Source organism: Eufriesea mexicana, unplaced genomic scaffold, assembly GCF_001483705.2.
Source record: "Eufriesea mexicana isolate 0111107269 unplaced genomic scaffold, ASM148370v2 scaffold87, whole genome shotgun sequence".
Lineage (NCBI taxonomy): Eukaryota > Metazoa > Arthropoda > Insecta > Hymenoptera > Apidae > Eufriesea > Eufriesea mexicana.
Genome location: NW_016908248.1, coordinates 192,592 through 215,101, shown reverse-complemented (window position 1 = coordinate 215,101; position 22,510 = coordinate 192,592). Strand labels below are relative to the sequence as shown.

Sequence of the window (22,510 nt, the reverse complement as noted above, 5' to 3'; positions counted from 1 at the left end):
GAATCAGACAAGTATTGATCCTTTGTCATATATTTCTGTTGTGATTCCAGTTTATAGACACCGATAATAAATAAGTCTCACAGATGCACACCAGTCATTTCAATTATCTTCTCTGGATGAAGCATTCGTTTTGCATGCTCATCTTTATCAAACCATTGTCTCGAATGTTTTCATTTATCAGAGAAAATGCACGTTTCCTTATTGAAAGATGGTCTCTATTTATTTGTTCAAAGTAACAAAGTGAATATCCCCATTGGTCTAAGCTTTAGTATATCTCTCGACTACTTCGTGTGTCCATTTTCATTATTTTGCCTGTTTGCACCGAGTACAGAATAATTATGAAATAGCTTACTTTCGTTTAGAACATTTCCCTTGCTCTTTTTCGCGAATTACTTTGACTGATGTTCCTATGAAACACTATTATCCATGATATTTTCCGATTATCGTCCATTTTTCAATGCATTTTATCATTATGCTAAATAAATTGCGAGACTCCGAAGTTTAGTATTTTAAATTTCATATTTGATTTGATTTACTATTAATTGTGCAGGAATTAAATATGAACACTGAAATACCACGATATTTTACATATCTTGGTTTAACATTTATTTCTCCCATTCCTTTAATACCTATTACTAGGAATCTCGCAATACTTTTTCATAATTTTGTGTCAAATTTTACATTTTCCTTCACTTTTAAAAATTTAAAATATTTTTCCACTAAGATATCTTTATTATAAGGTATGTCGTGTATTAAATAATTTAAAAATATTTCAACGTCGATATCTCGAGTTGTCTTCTATTTTACTATAACCATTTATGTTATGGGAATCGCAAAATTGCAACCTAAATACTGTTGTCGATGTTATGCAAATACAATCATCTGCTGTATCATATTCCAATAGGAAAAATTCGATAGACGTAATATATTCCTTGTTGACACAATCGGAGTAGGCATCACCGGATTCCTGGACAATTGATACTACTTTCCAAGGATTTCAGTATCCATTGCACGACAATCTGTATAATCTGCAGTCTATACGATCGTAAGAAACACCAGGCTGGAAGGTTGTGGTCTCTTCATTTCAAACAATGACTCATCAATCCATTGCGGAGAAGATTTTAAAGATTTAATAACGTAGAACAATCAATTATTGTTTTCCTATAAACTTCGTTCCTATTCTCTTTACTCCTTTTCGCTGGACATGTTAAATAAAACGTCTAGACATCTCCGTTACTATGTTAGGTTAGGTTAGGATATGTTTTAAATATTTGAAATATTTTTATAGTAAATCGAAATTTAAACGATAAAACGTGTGTCGTAATAAAACTGATTAGAAAATATAAAATATAAATATAAAATATAAAATAAAACAAAATCTTGGACATTAGCACAGACACTATTAATTAAAATTATTATTTTAATTGGAAAATTAAAAATTAATTCCGGATTTAATTAATTCGTCTAATAATAAATAAATCTAAACTAATTTAAAATATATTAATTTTAAGAATAAATTCTTACAGCACCAATCGTGAAATTGAAACGAGTCGCTATGCATCGATAAATAATGGAACTATAATTACTATCGTAGCAAACGCAAACGAAAGTTTAATAATTATAATATCTAAAAAAGATCGAAGGACAATATTAAAGCGAGCGTAAATAATTACCACTCAATGCCACAGTGTTGTTTATCTTCTTCACGGTTCTGCTCATTTTTATATTCGCGTTATTTCACTCATAATCCTCTGACGGCGATTAAAGTCCATGATCAACCACCAAACTGTGCAAAAAATAAGCAATCATCGATTACGGCGCTTTGTGCGTGGAAAGAGCAAAGGGTTGCACAAAGGGGGAGAGAAAAGAGGGAAACGCAGCAGACGACGCCGTGCGGGTGAGTGGATTAGCGATCGAGTTAACGATCAGACGAGTACTCCTTTGTCTACGTTCATCGGCTGGTAAAAATTTTTGGCGGGTCACCGTCTGGTGATGAAATTAAAAAAAGGAAAAAAGAGAGAGAGAGAGGAGAGAAAAATACAGGCAGAGGTTTTACGCCTTCGCAGATACGGGCTTTTGTGATTGTGAATGGATATGTACATGTACAAGGAGAGAAAAAAGACTATGGCTGCGTATATCTGAAATCTCTAGACTGGTGTTCCCTCGAGGGTGAAACGCATGACAGAAAATCCTCAAGGTCTTCCTTTGTATCTACGCAGATGAAAACACTGCGAATCGATGATATACATTTTACCGTTTGTTTCCATCTGGTCTAGTGGTTAATTAAATAATTTGCAGTGCGTTTAGTAATATTATAATAGCGGTATTTCAAAACAAATTTCCTGATTAATTATTATTGTTAATTGTAAAATAGGACGTATTATTTTCGAGTATTAATAGATTGGAAACGTATGAAATTAACGAAGATTCAATTTTTATGATATATTCGATATTCGCGAAGTATTTAAATTAGTAATTATTAATTGTTAGGAAATGTTGCTCGAAAGTCTATTTTTGCAATTACAATATCGGAGCAACTCGTGATAGATAAAAATATTCGATTCTACTCGAATAATTTCTTACTTTTAATTCCTTAGTAATTTACATCGGATTTTTTCGTTAAATTTAATTTGTCCATTCGAGAATTAAATTAGAGTGGAAAATAAATGCAAAGTTCATAATAGTATTATAGTAACACACGTACGTATTCTATGGAATTTTAGTAAAGTACTATAATACGATATTATATATGTATATTCGAATATAGTATCCATATATCATATAATTAAAAATTAACTTTATATTTAAGTGAACGCGCATACTGTTGAATATTTTTTAGATTAGGTTAGAATTTCCATAAATTCTTCCATCTCCCGCATACTTGGTGTTTCTGTGCATCCGCAGGAACGAGACAGCCGAAAATAGAAGAATAAATAGACGTTTTTATGTGCCGTGACAAATGTAGGTGGTAATTCCTGCCTCCCATCGAGTCCCATTTCTCCTTATCTACATTTTGCGAGCTTATCCCCTACTTTCGAGCGAACATCTCGATTCATCCTAAATTACGATAAGAAACAAACGACCAGCAGATAAGGGACAAAGGTACGAGCGGCACGCATGCGCGGAGAAATTGTATACACAGAGAATCGTAAACAGAGGGCGGAAATGTGTTATGGTGCCATGGAACACGTCCTTCCCTCCGTTTTCCATGCTTCCACGCTTTCCTCGATCGACCGACTCGCATTTCGGTCCGGTAGGTTAGGTTAGGGTCGCCGTGGCACGGATAGAGGGGGTCGAGTGCAGGGTGGGAGAGGGATAACCGGACTCCCACTGTTGGACGATTTGCTTCGCACTTCAGTTGCCTCGCGTACGTCGAATCGTGAACGTCTATTCCACTTCGTTCTTTCCACTCACTGGACACGTTGTATCTCCTTTTATCGGGTTTCCTTATCGAATCTCGGCATCGCGTGCTTCGCGCCACCAAATTTCTCAGTCTTTCGTACGAGACACCGTTCTTCTTTACCGACCGTCGATTCGGAACGGACTGTTGTGATCAGTTCGCGTGTAACGCTCGAAATTTTCGGATATGGTGTAAGATGTTTCTCCTCGTAACACTGTTGGTGAAGGAATCCATGAGCCATGGAGCCGGTGTGCAGTGTCTAGATTCGTCGAATGATTGAATCTCGTGACTCGTGAAAGAGGTTTACGATCACTGGCCCGTGGCATGTGTTGACTTCATGGTCTTCGAGAGCGTCGAGATGCGGAACCCGGGGTTCCTCCTCGAAGACGCCAGACACGGATACATCCAGTATATCAGGTAAAGCTTTTGCCATGCCTTCTTTCTTTTATTTTTTTTTATTTCTTTCTCTTCGTTTCCCGTCCACCGGGAATCATGGGAATGGAAAAGTGGTTTCTTTGTAAACGCGTGCACTCGCACAATGCGTCGCGAGCCCTGCAGCGATGTGAATAGGATAATGTGTCATAAACCAGACGTCGAGTGTGTATTGTTCTCGGTAAAGACGACTGTTCGGGGAAAAATCGATATTTCGCTGGGTATCGATCATACACCTGAACCAGTTTCGCGCTTTCCGAACGTCGTTGTGCCGATCTGTTCGTCCATCCATACGAATTTACGTCTTTCCCTGTACTCCGATAAAATTAACCATCAGACATAACCTATATGTTTACGTAGAGAAACAAATATTTCTCGGAAATTTCATTCTTGTATTTATGTTTGCTAAATATATAAATAATACTTTGATTATAGGCGTTCTTCGATCTATTCTTCGATCTATTCTTCGATGTATTCTTCGATCTATTTTTCGATCTATAGAAATCTATATTCGCTGTATTCTTATAAATTCTTAATTCAGGGTAATCTATATGTTTACATAGAGAAAAAAATATTAATATAACATTTTAATTTCGATTTTTATAATTCACAAATACCTAAGTAATATTTTGATCAAATATAGGTAATATTTGATTTTGAATACAGGTAATTCTCGCGTATACAATTTCTACAACGTGCTAAACATACCGCAACGTGCTATATATACCGGAAATTATGATAGTGATTGAATTGAAAAATTTGAAAGACTATTCTACCACTTATTTCTATATTTTATAGAAATATGTCACATATTTATCTTGTACGTTTAACTTTCTCTCTATCTTCCCAATCTTTATAGTATAGTTCAAACAATTTAGGCAGGTGTATGTTTGCTTTCTTTTACGGCTGAAGGAACAATAATACGATTCGGATGAAGGAACAATAATTTCGGATAATCGAATCGAATCGAAGTTCCAATCTATTTCCACTATTCGTATTATACGAGGTAAATTCTCGCATAGTATAATTTCCTATAGTCTATTCCACGCAACGCTATAAATTTACCATTGAATTTAATATCGAATTTATTATTTTTATATCGTATTTTAAAATACCTTTGTACGATATAATGTATTCTTCGAACATATTTGTAGTATCTCGTAAAAAAGAGAAATATCTTTAGCATCGGATTCGCAAAATCTTAGTCTAATTACCCATACGCACGTTAGAAGGTATGTGCACTTGGCCAACACGTAAACAATTATCTATTGAATAAACACCTTTTTCCATGTATGATCGATTCATCGCACTTGCTTGTTCGACTTTTCCTCGTAAAGGCATGTTTACATTATACTGCAAGAAATTTTCACCGTGAATGAACTTTGTGTTTCCGATATCCAACAGACCGATGAGATAACTGAAATTCAACGTTCGACGAACCAAAATATTATCTGACACGTTTCAGGCACGTTAAAGGTTCCTTTTTCTTTCACGTTTTATTTCTATACGCTTATATGGTATGTTAAAGATTCGTTGGAAACTCGGTGAATTCTGCTGGTTTTATTTTTGCGTCGGATTTCCGTGGTGAGATGGTGCTGATACTCGAAATTGCAGAGGATCTTGCGGATATTATGTAAAGCTCGTGTTCGAAGCTGAAGCTACTCGGGAGAAGATGATCGCGCTGTGCAAAGCGAAGTGCACAGAGGTCGAAATCCACATTTGCTTCGTTTTTCTCATAGTGGAGATTTTATTTTCGGAAATAGCATGCAAATCGCGGAGACCAGCCCGAGTAATTCTGCGAGTCTCTTTCCGCCGCGGTCCTCAATTTGACCCACGTGCGCATGAAATCTATTTTTGAACTGTTCCAGTAAAATAAGTTGGGAATATGCACAACGAATATAGTAATTCCATTTTTCAAAATTCTCTGCAAATAGAGTCAGTGGCTATTTGAAGTCACGCGCTTTCAGAGTTGTTTCAGAATTTTAATACGGTTGCTATCCCTTTATAACACTTAATTCTACGTGGTTTATCAGATTGGAGCGGGAATAAGGTTCTCTGTCTCGAAATTTATTAATTGTATCGCGTTTTCGTGATTCCCTCGGTTGTAATTTTTCGTAAATTCTGTTTTGCTTTCTTGAACCACTTTGCTTGGAAATTAAGGAATTGAGAAATTCAAAATGAACGACGAAAGACGTCGTAGTACGAATTTCACAAGCAGAGAAGTATTTCTAGTACTGGAAGAACACTCGTGACGTGTTCGAAGAGGCTACTGTTCCTCTAATAGAATCATAACCGTAAAATCTAGTAGAAATAAATTTCACCGAATAGATAATAACAAGCTAACAGCAAGAGTTATCGTATACTCCACTAAAATTTAAATACCGACTTATACGACCGATTTAAGTCCTATATAGACCATGCTCTGTAAAATGCAGCAGTGCCACTGTCGATCTCAAACTGTAAAAGACGAGGTGGCAAATTTAAACGTCCCGATTTTCACCTCAACGATGAACCTTCATTCACGTCACCTTCTATTCTTGATAACGTTCAATTTTGGATTATTATACACAGAATTATTTATATAACGATTCTTTATTTTATATTTCAAATTCTCGCATATTTTAATTTCTTCGCACGATTTGCTCGCGTTGCATGGAAATAAACGGGAAAATTGCACAACGCGTACGTGGTATTTGGTGTTAATGTCCCTGTTTAGTAGTAAGGTGGTTACTTTTCACGTCAGCTGACTCGGAGCAACAGCTGCGCGCTTTGTACCATCGCAGACTGTGAAAGGGACCCTCGAAAGCAATTATTTTTCAAAGAGCAGAGCCGTCGAGAAGCCTAGCTTTTGTACAACTTTTGAATTTCTCACGGTAGCTGGTTTAAATCTTCGATCGAATCATGGCAAAACGTGCTACCTTCCACCCGACGCGATTCAGATTTCCAGTGGTAATCGTTTTTTCCAGATTTTGCATCGTACATAGAAAATCAGTAAAACGAGCATTAACGCACTATATTCCAAGGAAATTCACCTAACCAGGAAGCTTTGATTTTAATAAAAGTTTGCGTACATGTAGATCCTAATGAGTTCTATCTGAAGCCATTTTTTGTAGGCTGGAAATCCTTTCAAACAAGATAAATAGGTCCTCAGAGTTTCAGTATTTATAATCCAATGTAAATGCAAGAATGATTTTTGAAGTTTTGTCGTATTTTGTGCTATCATAAAATTATACTTAAAAATTTGGAAAAGTTACTGAAAATTCGATTGCTGATTTCATCTGTTTAGAATGATATGACGTGGAGAAATAATTATTGCGTCTATGATCTGTTATGGTGTACGTACTCGTAAGGTTTCATCCAGATTAAAAAATTAAAATCAGGATCTTGTGGATAGGTGAATTTTCTTGTAATATACTATGTCAATACTTTTGTTACTCGTTTTATGTAGACAGAATTCATTTCAATTCGTTCGTACAATTATTAAACAACGTAAATTATTTTTCTTGGTAAATTGTTAAAAGTTGGCTGTATCGTTAGATCGAGAACTATAAATAACGCGAATCCATAATAATTTGTAATATACTATGTCAATACTTTTGTTACTCGTTTTATGTAGACAGAATTCATTTCAATTCGGTCGTACAATTACTAAACAACGTAAATTATATTTCTTGGTAAATTGTTAGAAGTTGGCTGTATCGTTAGATCGAAAACTATAAATAACGCGAATCCATAATAAATCCGTGACTCAAAAGTTACGAAAAACAAAATTCCAAGTCGATATCAGTGTTGCATTGGAATTGCAAATACATCGGATTTGCTAAGTAAAAATTAATTACGATATTGGAAGCTTCAAAATAGTTACTAGCGAACACGATCGTAAAAGTGATGCAAGCAACTTTGCGATATTGCTTGAAATTCGCAAACGACTCCAGAGTTGGTTCATCGGTCGAAATACTTACGCAATAGTGTTCTTGCTCACTACTGTTTATTATTGCCTTCGAAAGTTAATTTCTTGTTAATCCTAAGTGTATTCACTTGTAAGTTTCACTGGTTTCACCATCGTCCCGACGCACAGTCGATCATCCTTTCTGACGAATTGTACAGCAATGCGGTGTTGCTTGGAGACGGAAAGCACAACACGAAGCTTCGTAGTCGATTAGATGATCGTTATTCAGATTTCTATTCCCGTTTCCACAAATTTGTCGAAAACCGCGAAAAAATCCAGTCCGACGTACTTTTAATTTCTTCCCCCCTTTTCCCTCCCTTTTTTAAAATACAGTTTACAATGCTTTTACAAAATTTTGTTTTCGTTTCAATTCGAACTAATCATCCTTCCTTGAAGTAATTTTTTGGTAAGAGAATGTTTTTGTTAGTACATATAGGATAAACTGTTGTTATTGGAATATTAACATTTTGGAAAGTAGATATAGGTTTTATTTTTATTTATTTTTTGATTTCTAGAATTTTGGAAGTTTATTATAATTGATTTCTATTAGAAGATTATTGGAAGCTGATTGCAACAGAAATTATGAATATAAATATGATAAATGCATAGATATTCACAGAATGTTTAAATAACATATGGTGTAAGATAGATTAGGCTGAACAAGTTTCAATAAGCATTAGGTTAAGCAGTAAATATTTGTTTCTTCTTTTCGAAATAGATTTTTCCATCGAGAGATTTTTGTTAGTAGAAATGGATTAAATTATTCCTATTAGAAGACCATAATTACATGAAGTTATTATATTTTTGTTCTTAATTTTTTATTTCTGGGAATTAAAATTATTACGAATGAATTCTGCATGGGAATATTGAATATTTAATCAAAGTGGATTGCAGTGTAATTGATATTAGTACATTGATGAACAAAATTTCCAGATAAAGGGGATTATGCTGGATGAGTTTTAATAGAGACTTAATAATTTAATACAAGTGATTATCGACGACTTAACAGATGATCGAAAATCGTGTAAAACGAAAATTTAAATAATTAATATTCCATTAAAACATTGTTCTACTTATACCTCATATTTCCACCTTGTCATTTTTCCAATTTCAGACTAAATATTTCTTTTTATTCAATAAATTTCACGTTGCTTCACTGCTTATCTACCGATGAAAAGTAATCGATAAAACAATCACGGCAATTAACTCAAATATTTTGATCTGCAATATAAATTTCGAAATCCTCGATTGATTTTGAAAGTTTAAACATGGCTTACAGCGAATTATATCATTTCTCTTCGCGAAAAAATTCCAATGATTAATTTAAAAAGTAACATTCAATTATTTCATAGAAATCATTAAGTAATACCACTGTAATAAAATTCGCAGTGCTTATAAAACATAATTTCGTTACAAAATTGCAGTTCTCGTAGATAAAAGTAAACGATAAAATACGAGATTTACGCGAAATCGGAAATTAAAAGAAATTCAGGGAATTACGTTTAATTACCGCAATTACAATTGCACCTTTTATCGGCTCGATTTTATTTTGCAAGATGTTACGTAAAGCAAAGTTCCTCGTAACAGATAATACCAACATTTGTAAATAGAGGCTAATTAAAGAAAAAAAAAAAAAAAGGAAAATAAGAGGGGAAAAAAATAAATAGGATAATAGCATGTAAAGCACGTTATAACATCGGTAGCATTGCTTCCTGGTTTCGCGTTAGACAAGGTGGCGCCATACTGGGTCGATATGTCATCGGACTGGAACTTATTTTGAATGTCATTAGTTCCCCTTCGTTCGTGAAACGAACTAAACACGCGAGCAAACCGCGTTACATAATGATCGCAACGTATATTTTCATTAATATTTATCACGTTTATTAATAGCCATTCTATCGTATTTATTAATCGTACGTTAACAGTTAATGACATAAGTAAAGAGATGCGTACTAGTCTGAACCATCAATCTCAGATGAAAGGACGAGAAAGATTTCGTGATTCATTGGAAATGTAATTAGAATCGCCAAATTCGAGTATGTAGTATTAATACGTTAATTAATAATATTGGATTCGGCAAGATAATATTTCTTCGCTTGATTTCGTCGGTAGATACAAATTTATTAAATTATAAGTTATTTTTGCGATAATTAATTTGTTCAATTAATTTATCAGGGTTTCGTATAAAGGCAAATATTCTTCCTAATTTCGCTAAAAATAGTTCCATGTTTGCAGTAAATGAAAAGCAAATAATTTAAAAAATTTGATAGGATTAATAATTCTAGCGTTAAGGAGCATTTAGAATTAGTCGCATGTAGGTATGTGTATTTGAAATTAGTATCAGTATCAGTCTTCACATTTCCTTCCTTTTATAAAAATATAACATGAATTATATTTTGAACGTTAAAATTATATAGAATAATATCAGTATCTTTTTTGTAAAATAATAATCATTTTATTTCAAACAAGAATAGGTCTATCGAATAATATATTGACCATTTTATTCAGTAATAAATAATTCCAGTTGGGAATATTGCCTCGTACTGAAAAAAGGTGACATGGTCCCCTGCAAAAATCCGACACCACTTTCCGATCATCCTAATGGAATGATATAAAATCAAAAAATGTAAGCTATTTTTAAATATCACGTCTCGCTATTCCCTCATCTGGCAAGTTCTCGTACAATTTGATCAGGCATCTCGTCGAACGATCCTATCTTCAAGAACACGTCCAATAACCACCTCGAATAATCCAGCAACAATCCGGCCAGGTTCCCAAATGGAAGCTCATTCACGGGCCGAGTCTATCCCTTCGCTGAAATCCTGCCAACTCTCTCTACCTCCTCTGAAGGCCTTTCGAGTCCTCTTTCTTTGAGTCGCGATTTAAAATCGGGATCCTCGGAGAGCAGGTAGAGAGAAGCTCGGGACATCTGTCGTCCTGTTTCGAATGGGTCCCTGAAGAGAAGAGAAGAGAAGAGAAGAGACGAGAAGAGACGAGACGAGAAGAGGCGTACGGTGAAACGTGGAACCGGTTCGTTGTTCAGCTGGTCTGCGCGAGACTAAAGTTCGAGCCAGAGAAACACGTGTTCTCCTTCGAAGAAGCCGACCCACGATCGTCGGTTAGGCCAATCTCTTCATTGTCCCGCGTTTCTGGCGCGTCGTTTTTCCTGCCAGCTTCACGCTTTTCCCTGCTTTCCTGTCCACGGAGAATCGAAAGGCTTCGAAACGTTTTTATTTACCAACGAATGGACGATCGCCCCTGGTCGCATTCGTCGTTTCCGCTCTAGTTGGCCGGCTTCCAGTGCCTCGTTGGATGTGTTCTTTCTTCTCCGCGCTGGATGCAATTTTCTCTACGTTAAACGTCGCTTTTCCCGTTCATCGCTCGTCGTTGCGTCATCGGGAATCACGGCCCCGGTGAAAGCGATCGTAAGATCGACGCAGATGCGCCTGGAAGTGCACCGGCGCGCATGCGCTACCGATTCGTGCCGCCAGAGGCGCGCTCGATTTCTGTGTCGGTGAAGAAAGTTCGTGTTGGTTCAGATTTATCGAATAATCGGCCTTTGATTTATCTCGCGGCGAAATTCAGCTGTGTTGTACTTGATAATTTCTCCTTTACGTCATCTATAATACCATCTTTTTCCAATCGAATTTCTGCTCCACTTCTGTGCTTATTAGCAAAGTAGAACCTGTGTTACGCGAACGTGATATTTCTAGTTGCAATATTATGCATTCTCTGCATCCATCGAATTGATTGCAAGGTATTCGTAGCATGATTATTGAGTCGTTCCATGAGTAACGTGATTTTCCTCGGTAGGTTCATCTTCCTTGCGTTAAGTTCCACGACAAATTTCATTGCCTTCCTGTAACCTAATATTTTCTTATTAAAAGATCACGTGTCCTCCAAACAGAACTAAAAAATAATACCACGCTATCTCGAAATATGAAATTTAATGTATATGAAAAAGAAATTAAAGTCGAGGGTCACGTATCTTTATAATTATCTGAAAATTATCACAGTTGACGTCAAACCTCCATTAAGAAGATTTACATTCATACAGAACATTTACACACTGACGGTCATAAATAATCTCATGAATTAATAATACGTACTTGACGATACATTCTTTTCACCTTGTAAGGCAAAGGTATTTCCTTTATTTCGCGTCGAATCGTCGAAGACACGTATAAATAATTTCGGTCGGAACTTTCAAAGGTAAGTTCACGGAAAGACCGCGCGAGGCCGTACTCTGGAACTTGCGCGCGCATACGTGGCATTTCCGCGCCAATTTTTCTAACCTCTCCGCGCAACGAGATGCGTGGATGCAATTGCATCTTCGTGCATATCGAGTCACTGGAACTGATTATTTAAATTGCTGGAAAGTACGACCGGGTTTATCGTGAAACCACGCGCAATTCAACGGAATTACGTTAACGATTTGTATCTTTCTCATTTATAATTACCTTACCTTAGCTGAACGCGGCGGATCCAAGGCGTTGGAACCATTGAACTTCGTGGCAAGACCGGTTTCGAAAATATTCTTTTTGCTCTCTTACGCTGTTTATGCCGAGGCAAAAGAGCGGGAAAAAACGAGAGTTCGATTAAGTGGCATAAAAGTGGCAATCGAAAGTGTCGAGATTATCACTGGACAACTTCAGCGTAATTTGGATACTTTTATTCCACGATTTATATTAAAATCAAAATTTCATAGAAGAAAGTTTCATTTTCTTTTCTTTTGGGCAGTTATGCAGATCAGGGTACACTCCACCGATTTAGCTGATTTCTTTACATTTTGTACAAGTGTGAGTCAAAATAGTACCACGCTCTATCATTTTCAGTGCCTCTCGAGTAATCTAATAGCAGTATATCTTTTTAAAGAAAAACGTGATTACGAATCAAATTTATGTTAGTAGTTAATAGAAATATTGGAATTTCTAAAATAATAGAGATTAATTAATTGATAATTGAATGCAATATTAATAAATTCGTGTGTCAAATACTGAGTTCGAGCGAGGGCAACATACTCGTATATTAATCTTGTGTATACTTGGTTCATTTTCAATTTTTTCTCTAATAACTCTCTATTACTTTAGGTTCTTTATTTTAATGTATCCCAAAAAGCAATTTAAACAAATTTTGTTTGCTAATTATTTTCATAATATATTTCAAAATGCGAGCTGTGACTCGAAATTTGAAATTGATGCCACGTCACAGTCGACAAATTCTATTAAGAACTATATTGAAGTAATATGTTGGTGAGTGTATTGCGTTAGTGGATTGCGGAATATTCATTGTCGGAGGGAATTCTAATTTTTGCAAAGTCTTTTCGGAGATGTATGAAAAGCATATCATTAATGACCTTGTGCTAGTAGTGGTCGTCCGGCCTGTCATTTCCGGTCTACTCGTCGTCCGATTTACCGGAAGTTCGCGTCGATTACATCCGTGGACATGGTATGTTACATGTTGTACATTGATAAAAGCAGGAGGAAGGAAAACAGAACTGTTTCCGTAGTCGATACCTTTTTTTATTTTTTTTTTCTTGTTTTTTTTTTGTTTCGTTTCTTGTAGATAATTTTGATCGATTTCTTTCACGACAGTTACGCCATAGGATACATAGTTTTTACAGATTAATCAGAAAGAATTTTTCTTCTTCTTCGCAATCCACTTTTAATACGATTAATTTTGCGATAAGGAGAAAGATTTATTTTCTCTATTGGCAAAATAAACATCACTTTGTAGTAGGACTATAATCTCAATGGATCTTTAGAACTGGTTTGCACTCGAGTACACCACCGTTGTCTCTTTGGAATCGAAAGCGTTTATTTTATCAGACAGACACCCTGTATATATCTGTAACTGCAGTAAACGAGAAACGACTATTACTGCATACTATCTAATAAAGTTGAATATAATAGTTTGCTGCTACACGTTAGATTGCATATCTCTTTCGCGACGCGACAGAAACTATTACATTTTAACTCGGATTTATGATACTTGGGATTAAGAAAATATTTGCTAAACTCTAATCCCTATAATTTCTATCCGTTGGAATTTTTAAACGATTCTTCCATGAAATTCTTGTGCGAAATTATTGAACAACTTTCATAGGGTGTTTCTATAAAAAGACGAATAACCTTAAAGTCATGCGAATAAATGTGATTACCATTATTAGACAATTTTATCTGTAGATTACTATTTAGAATGGTTTCAATGGTGAATAAGTAATTTATCCAATTTAACCACAAATGGTAACAATATTCCAGCATTATGGAGTTGATAGAACACAAATAAGTATACCTTCTTTATATGGTTTCCTTTACTTGCCAATTTAACGGGTGTCCATAGAAATAGGTATACAGGAAACGTGCATAAACCTAATGTTAACGAACAGATTCACAGTGTTTTTCGCATCATTACAATTTGATTTATTCTGCCCTTGAAGAATGTGAATTTATCGTGGAAATCGTGAAAAAGGCAAAAAGAAAATCAATAGAAAATTACTATGGATCGGAGTTAAATCCGTTTATCAGCTTAACACGTCGAAAATGGTTTCGTGACGCGAGGAAAAAATAAATTGGACAAACGTTGGAGAACGGAGAGGCACTGGGAGGCTCTCACGTGGCGGTAACCAAGCGTAAAATCAGGCTGCCCGTTGCTGTCCGTTGCTCCACGAGCAACGTGTACCGGTACGTGACACACTTTAACGGGGTTATGCGAATTGCATTCTGCTCGAAAGGTCCCCGTCGCAGCCCGATGACAATTGCAGATGCGATCTCGGATGCACATTCACCGGTGTCGAGACGTTTCGCGCGACCCGGGGCCCTGCCACTCGTGTCAAATGACATCATCGCCCTTTCCCTCCATTTGTATCTATCTGCTCAGGCCTATCGTACACCCGACGAATTTATCCCGCAAATCGCTCTGTTACACTTACCACACTTTCTGTTACGAAAGGTTATGGGATGTCTGCTCTTTGCGATTCGCGATTCACGCGATTCGCCATTTACGTTCCTCACGTTGACTAAAACTCGCTTGTCGGTGGCTGCGCTTGAATATTCCTGTTTTGCATCTCGCTTTTTGAGAAAATAGAGGAATATTCTGATTCGTTGCTCGATTCCAGGCAAAGTTTATGTAACGTTAATTAATTCGTTGGTTTGCTAATAAAATAAGGTCCTTGTGCTGAGAAATATTGCAGGATCTTTGTCACCTCGGAGACGTTCATTTTTGGAGTAACGTTATTGATTTGTTAGTATTTAAAATGACATAGTAGGAGTTTATTATAAAATTATTCTCCGTCCAAAGAATATTTCTTAATAGTAATAAAAGAATTCATTAATGTTTATGGATAGAATGGTATTTTGAAAATTGCCATTTCGAACAGCATCTTTCAAATTTTGTTACTATGCTGGTATAATAATCAGCTCAATTTCGCTATATCCTTCGTTTAAACGACCACTATCAAATTATTAACTAAATTGGCTAAAGTTGCTTTCATTAAAACGGTCATTATCACTTCTATACTGCCGACATTTCCTATTATTTTTGACAAATAATGCGCATTGAAAAAATTCCATCAAATTTTCCAAATGCTTCAAATAATTTCATTAAATATTCCATGACGAATAAGTGCGTCGAAATTCAAATTAAGTGCAGCTTTAATTATAAATGTGCATCAAATGTACGCGTTATTAAATTTGAATTTTCAATGATACAGAAATATAAAATAATTCCATTATTTTAGACTGTCGTTGGTTCATCGATGTACTTTTACTTGGATTTACATTTTCACATTACATGCTCCAGTCTGGCTTTTCACTCTCGTGGGATTTGAACTCTACTTGACTCTATATTTCCTAGATTCTTCAAACGTCTTCCAAGAAGTAATTTCAACGCTGGTGGAAAGGCTCTCAGAGTGACGTTAGGATGTAATTCTGTGATCGATTCTGAAATCACGTCTGTTTACCATTGATTGTAAATTTGGTGTACTCGAATAACGTACAATAAATGAATGTAACGCGCTCTCCTACTTTAGAATGAAAATTCGAGACGTATGGTCTGATCTAGGTCGCTGCAGTTGAAAGAGAATTCAGTTCACGTCGAAAAGACAATATTTTGATACTTTAATTGATACACTCGTTAAGCGAATATTTATTTTGAATTCTTCGACTTTTATTTCTTATTTTATTCGAATATTTATTTTCAATTCGTCGACTTTTATTTATTGTTTTACTCGAATATCTATTTTCAGTTGGTCGATATTTATTTTCTATTTTGCTTGAATATTTATTTGAAATTTATTTTAAGTATATTTTAAATTAATTAATTTATTTATCGAAACAAATTTGCGTCCACTCGTAGTCAAAGATAGTAAAAAGAAAAAAAGTATGGTATCCTCACATTGGTAGATATACTTTTCGCGTTTCAGCACTGTGTCACGAGTTCTCGCAAGCTTATCGAGTTTCAGTGATATCCATTCATGGTGTTAACTGCACGGTTTCACTTGATATTTTGAGCATCAGCATATTCAAAGGTGTAAAAATATCGCGTGATGAAACTAAAATAGATTGTGCATGCTCTAAAGACCATTGAGGATCTCTGACTTTGGAATATTTTACACCTATGCAGACGTCGTTTTAATATTTAATTCCTAATCCAAGTCGATAAATTAAAAAAAAAAAAAATTAATAATTATTAATCACACAATCTTAGAGATTAATTATAAAGTACACTTCAATTTAATTATTTAACATAATCTAAAATTTAAATTTAATAAAATTTAACCGTTTTAATCGCTCGTTTTATTTTTCGGTTAAAATACTTTTCAAATTTTTGTCAGGACTTCAGATTAACGTCATTAATATCTTTATTTAATTATTCAAAATTCTGCGCGGGAAAAGCGTTTAATTTTAATTGGATTCTATATGTCTACCTCATTCGTGATAAAATTGTAGAAGCTTTTACAACTCGTGTAAATTTTACTCATTATAAAACGATTTTAAAATTATTCAATTTAATATTGTTAGTTATAAATTTAAAATTAATAAATACACTCGCATGACGAGTTTAATTTAATATCGTCGAATATCGAAAGAAATTAGGAATCATTCGCTGAGCTTGATTAATATAATTTTCAATAAACGTTAAAACACTTTCTTCGTTTATCATTTAAAACTAAATTTTTGTAGTACTTTTATCCAACATCGTGAAATTATATTTTCATCGAGCCACGTCGACTTGGCATGACACTTTCTGCTTAGGTTCAACCTTTTCATTTCGCACTGAAAGGGTTAAATGGCACTTTCTAATAGGTGGACTCTCTATTACTATTATTAATTAAATTGGCATTTGTATTAAAGTAAATTGTCTTTATTGTTTGAGTAATATGAAAGTCAGTGCGCGTGTAAATACAGGGTGTGGCTGAAAGTATTGTGCGGGCGTACAGGATGTGATTCTTTATGTCAAACTGGGTCAGAAGTAAAGAATAAAATTTGTTTTTTCGAGTGTTAGATTCATTTTAACGCACTTACCATCCTGAATGATTAGCTACAAATTTTTCTTATTTCTTTCTAAAAAATTAACGTTTATCTCTGTTGATATGAAAACGCAGTTACATATATGTTCAATTTGTTCGATATCAAATTGTAATCACTATAATGTGCATATACATCGTTTATATGTACATTATAAATTACTAGTTCTAATATTTCCAATATCACAGAGTATATAGGTGTACAATTTAATGAATACAGAATGAAATATTTTTATTTCTTCTATGCTTTCTTAAATAATTTCTAAAGTCCACCTATATCAACGTACAAGTACCCATTTGTGAATTTTAAATTGATTAAAATAATGGAATTAATAAAAATTCCCTGTATCGTCAAATTGGTTCATATACAAACATGCATTTTACTTAAAAAATGTAATATGGGTCTAAACAAATTTCTTAAAAATATATAAATATATGTATTTTTGTTTCAGAAAACTAATTTCCGCTCGAAATTTCATTCTACGCGTTTGATTTATTCTCGTATAAGAAATTACCTGTCCGCTTGCACGATATTTTCAACCGTACCCTACATAAAGTGCACTTATCGCGTGTCGAAAAATGAGAGATGTTAGTGATAATAGATAGTAATAATAATATTCGCGTTATTAACCGTTCGTATTAAAGATTAATAGTAGAATAAATCGAAAGATCTCTTTAACGCACGATACATAATATCGCATCGTACAATATGATTGTAAAACGGAAGATTAATAACGCAAGCAAAGTAATAATACTTTCTAAATAAAATAAACGAGCTGAATAACCGAAGTACGTCCTATAATCTGTCCCCGCTAATAAAATTCACGATATACCCGACAGCTATCAAATCATTTTTCATTTTCACCTTTTGCATAAGAATATTGATCGGTACAACTTCTCAGGAAGAACTTATACGAATTCAAATTCTCGGATAATGTTCAGTCATTACCGACCGAGTGCTTCCTATATAGCCAATATCAAATCAATTACCCCCTGGCTGCACGCTTCTTGCAGACCTCCAAAGTCATTAACTTTTCCAAAGAATTCGTCATCAATCATACCTGTATCTATTCGTATCCCTGTTCCGGTATAAAAATCGGTAAACCAGTTTTCCTCGTCGCGCTTAGAAAAGAACAATGGCAGAAATTGGCCAATTTGGATATTGGCCAATTTTCGATACTGGCTGGTTAGGTTAGGTTATCGAATAGGCTACGTTTCCATGGGTCCTAACCCACTTTTTCTTTTTTCCTTCTTTTTCCTTTTTCTTTTTTTCCCTTTCGTTTGAGAAATCTTACAGAGATACCCCTCACCCTTTAGGGGAGTTTTACCCATTAAAACCCCCATGATGGCCTTCCTCTCTGTGCTAGAGAAGCCTCAGGAAATCTTAACTTAATTCGAAGCTAACTCTTTGCCATTCCTTGTCGAGCCAGACTGTACATCTTATTTTCATTTTATTCCACGAAATATACACTTTTCTGTGATAATTTAACCCTTTCACGAATAAGTCCATTTCCCATTTAACTCACTAGCGCCACTGCGGCTCGTATCTGCAATAAACGTTTGACGTAAAAATCGTACATATCGCTGAATTGTTTTCGAATTTTATTGATATAATCTTGGAATTTTCTTCTTACTGCGTCATACTGTTTGCACAAATTGCGAATCATATTAAATTCCTAATTGATTTAAAACAGTTTAAAATTTGCTTCTTTCAGATCTGTCAGACAGATTATTTGAACTGATACGCTTTCATGAGATGAAAAACATTTTTTGATGAAAGTAGAGAGTGAAATGAACTTAGAAATATGTCATGATTATTGCCATGCACTACACAGCATCGACCATCCAAGGTAACCACATTAATCATTCCAATTGTTCAGTTATTAGAGAACTAATGAAAAATTATTTTGTCATAAATGGTAGGGCATCAAAGGTATCCCTGTATATAACATATTCTAGAATAAAATTTCACTTTTCTTCATCTTTACTTGAAAAATTGTTGACAATTTTATAACGAAATAGGGAAACCGAAAAATTAACCTGTAAATCAAAGTATAAAGATATTATTATCTTTACATAGCGATGTGACGTCTTATTAGGATATTTCCATTTCTCGGATTTTATCGTGATTGTTTTATTACGGATACTTACCGATATTGTATCGGTACTTTTCTTCGAAAACCTTTCCTTAACAACTCGGTCTAACATTGGCCAATTTCTGCCAACGCACACGAAACGGTAGTCGAATTTGTGAAAATTTGGTTGAATGATCGGTAAGAATGGAAAATCAGGGTGGGACGAAGAGTACAAAGGGCAAAGATTTCACTTGCACAGGATAGATGGTTGTTTTCCACGAATTCCTCCGCTTCGGAAGGCGAAAACGCGCGACAAGCAGAATGCACAATCTTCTCAGGGGCTAATAATACGAGCTGCAAAAGTCCGCCTCGCGAAGACGCGCCCACGCGACGCGGTTTCGCAGTTTCTAGTCCGAGTCTCGAGATGATTTTAGTATCTCGTCGTCCCTCGGCCTAATCGCGCGTGCCAGCCGGACTCTGTTCGCGGTTTCATGCTCGAGGAAACTTGTGATCGACGCGTGCGAGAACCGAATTTCTCAAATTTCCGCTCAGTATTTCATTTCGTCCGAAAATTTTATTTCAAAATCATTCGTGATTCTTTGCACGAATTTCTTCTCATCGCTAATAAAATTGTGATAACTCTGTTTTTCGTAGTATTTATCATGATGTTTTTTTTATAGATCTTTTGTTCAAAGATTATATTATTTATTATAATTTTTCTATAGATATTTTATGATAGTATTTAGCATAATTTATATATAGATATTTTTTGGTAGTATTTATTATACTTTTCCTGCAGATCTTTTTTTAATAGTATTTATTATAATTCTCCTATTAAGCTTTTCTGTAAACAAGCCTCCTTTGAGGGTATTGATAGTATATTTTTGAGAAATTTGGGAAAGAGGTATTTTTTATATTGAAATTTGCTGATCGCGGAAGATAGAGGATTTTTGGGGTTTATTTTGGATTTGGTGGGTTTGGATCGGTGGTGGCGAGGATTTACATCGTTAGAGTGACTGTTGTACTGGGTATCGTTTGCGAAAGTTGTTCGAAGAGCGCACCATTACGGAGCAGTCTGAAAAAGACACCCCTGCGAAGGAAAAAGCAGGGGTTCCAACCATTTGTGTGAACGGGTACGTACAGTGATATAAACAAGAATTGAAAACGGAGCTTTCTTTCCTATTAGCTATCAGAATATTAGATGTTTCTTACTATCGTCGATCCATTTTTATCTTCGAGTGAAAAGATTAAAAGCACACAATGTTAGTCATTTATTGAAGAATTTTATTTTATAGAAAGAAAGTCTTAAAAAAAAAAATAAAAAAGAAAAAGAAAAGAAAAAATGAAAGAATTTTATTAATGAGCAAAGTTGTATTAATATGGAAATTTTTATTCTATGACAATATTAATAAAAATGATGAAAGTTTGTATAATTATTTTCTTTTCTTTTTGCTTTCAAAACACGCCTTGTTATTATTGTAAAAAATGAAGGAAAATCAAGTTTGTAGACAAGAGACGGAAAGAGATTTTCGGTCAAGGACTGCGGTGTATTTTCGACGAGTTTACTTTAGTACAATGAATATTTTCACTTTAGTGCACCAGTAAGGAATACAAATTTTCCAAATGTTTAATTTTTTAGTTTAAGTCGTAGTTTACTTGCTTCTTCCTCTTTTCCTGTTTCTAATTTTAATCCTGCATGGAGCAACATTAAACTTAAGTTCTTTAACATTAATAAAGTTACGAAATTTTAAAGATTAAATAGATTAACAAAATTAGGATATTTAACTAGAAATAATACAATACTGAGGTCATAATTAAAATCTTCGTTATATTAATTTCCTCAAACCTAAGTAAACAATGTCACTCGAGTGAACTTCAAGCTCTACCTGTATCGTTCTCGAATTAGCATAAATAGCTCAAATCCTATTAATTAAGAAATTATTTATCTGACAAGTGTAATTATGCTCGAAAAAGTAAAAGTTATTAGGATATTTAAACCTTTTCTTTTTGTTTGCGACACAATTGTGTTATCCAAACAAGATATTTCTGCTATCTTTAATTTTCTTGGTCAGTTTGAAATTTTATTAAATTTCATTCGATACTGGTAACTTTTGTACGTTTTTTAGTACTTATTACGTATGCAAATAAATTTAATAATATAATTTTAAAAAATGCAATAGCATGATGCACCTTATATCAAGAAAACAGTGTTCCTCTTCTATTTCTTCTACCATTTCCATCCTCATTTGAATCTGCAATATACATATCGTTATAATACGCCATTTTACACGCATGATTTCGTTTCCTTATTATTTCATCGCATTCCTCCTATGAAACGTCTTTCATCAGCTCCAAAGAACTGGAGTATGGTCAGCCTGGACTACCAGCAGTAGAATTTACTTACCGACGTTAGTTAATTAGCGAATGAATTAGATCTACTCTAAATCGAACTCCATGACAGTCACGTATACTTCAGCATAAAGTAGGGAAAAAGGCAAAAAGAAAGAAAAAGTCCAAGTCATCATGGATCTCGAAACCCCCCAGAGCTATTCTGCGAATCGTAACTTTTTCCTTGAGGATCGATCACCGTGTTCGGAAGATGAGGTCGGATGATACATAAAAATAATTGATTTCAAAATTAGCTACGCATTCCGCGTGATAAATCTTCCTCTGACAGGCTCGTTCCCTGACGTTACCCGCGCTTCGACCAAAAAGACCATGTTCATTAATGACCGCTGAAAAATCTAACGTTCGCGTAGTAAATTATGGATTCTCATCGTCCGTTTCCACCCGTGTCGTTTCCATGAAATTCTCATCTATCACGTTTCACCTAGAAATCCAGCGTTCGTCGTCTAATCTCGGCTGAGACCAGTCCAGGTTCCGTCGAGATCCCAGGGTTAAGAAGAGGGTCTTCTATAAATCCGGGTCAAGAATACCGATTTTTCTTCCCATTTTCGTCCAACTTATACATTTTCAAATACGCGTGCAAGTTTATGTAATGAAATGTTCCATGAAATTCGTAAAATTAACGAAATTATAAGTGTCCTAACGTGAACACAGCGAGTGAAGAACTGCGAAGCAAGGGAGACATCAGTGGCGTCATTATTTTGGTTATTCACGGTTACTAC

The 22,510-nt window shown here is 34.8% G+C and overlaps 1 protein-coding gene across 4 annotated transcripts in view; it reads left to right on the top strand.

The window, feature by feature from the left end:
• ssh (Protein phosphatase Slingshot) overlaps window positions 1–22,510 on the top strand; it is a 256,624-nt gene that overhangs the window by 61,040 nt on the left and 173,074 nt on the right. The window contains exon 1 of one of the 4 annotated variants that reach the window (XM_017910244.1): window positions 3,394–3,817. The exons of 2 other annotated variants lie outside the window; for them this stretch is intronic. In XM_017910244.1, the coding sequence (XP_017765733.1) occupies window positions 3,738–3,817 (80 nt within the window). In that variant the 5' untranslated portion in view covers window positions 3,394–3,737. Of the gene's footprint in view, window positions 1–3,393; window positions 3,818–20,432; window positions 20,516–22,510 lie in introns of those variants that run through there. One more of the 4 variants, XM_017910248.1, reaches the window with a different exon arrangement.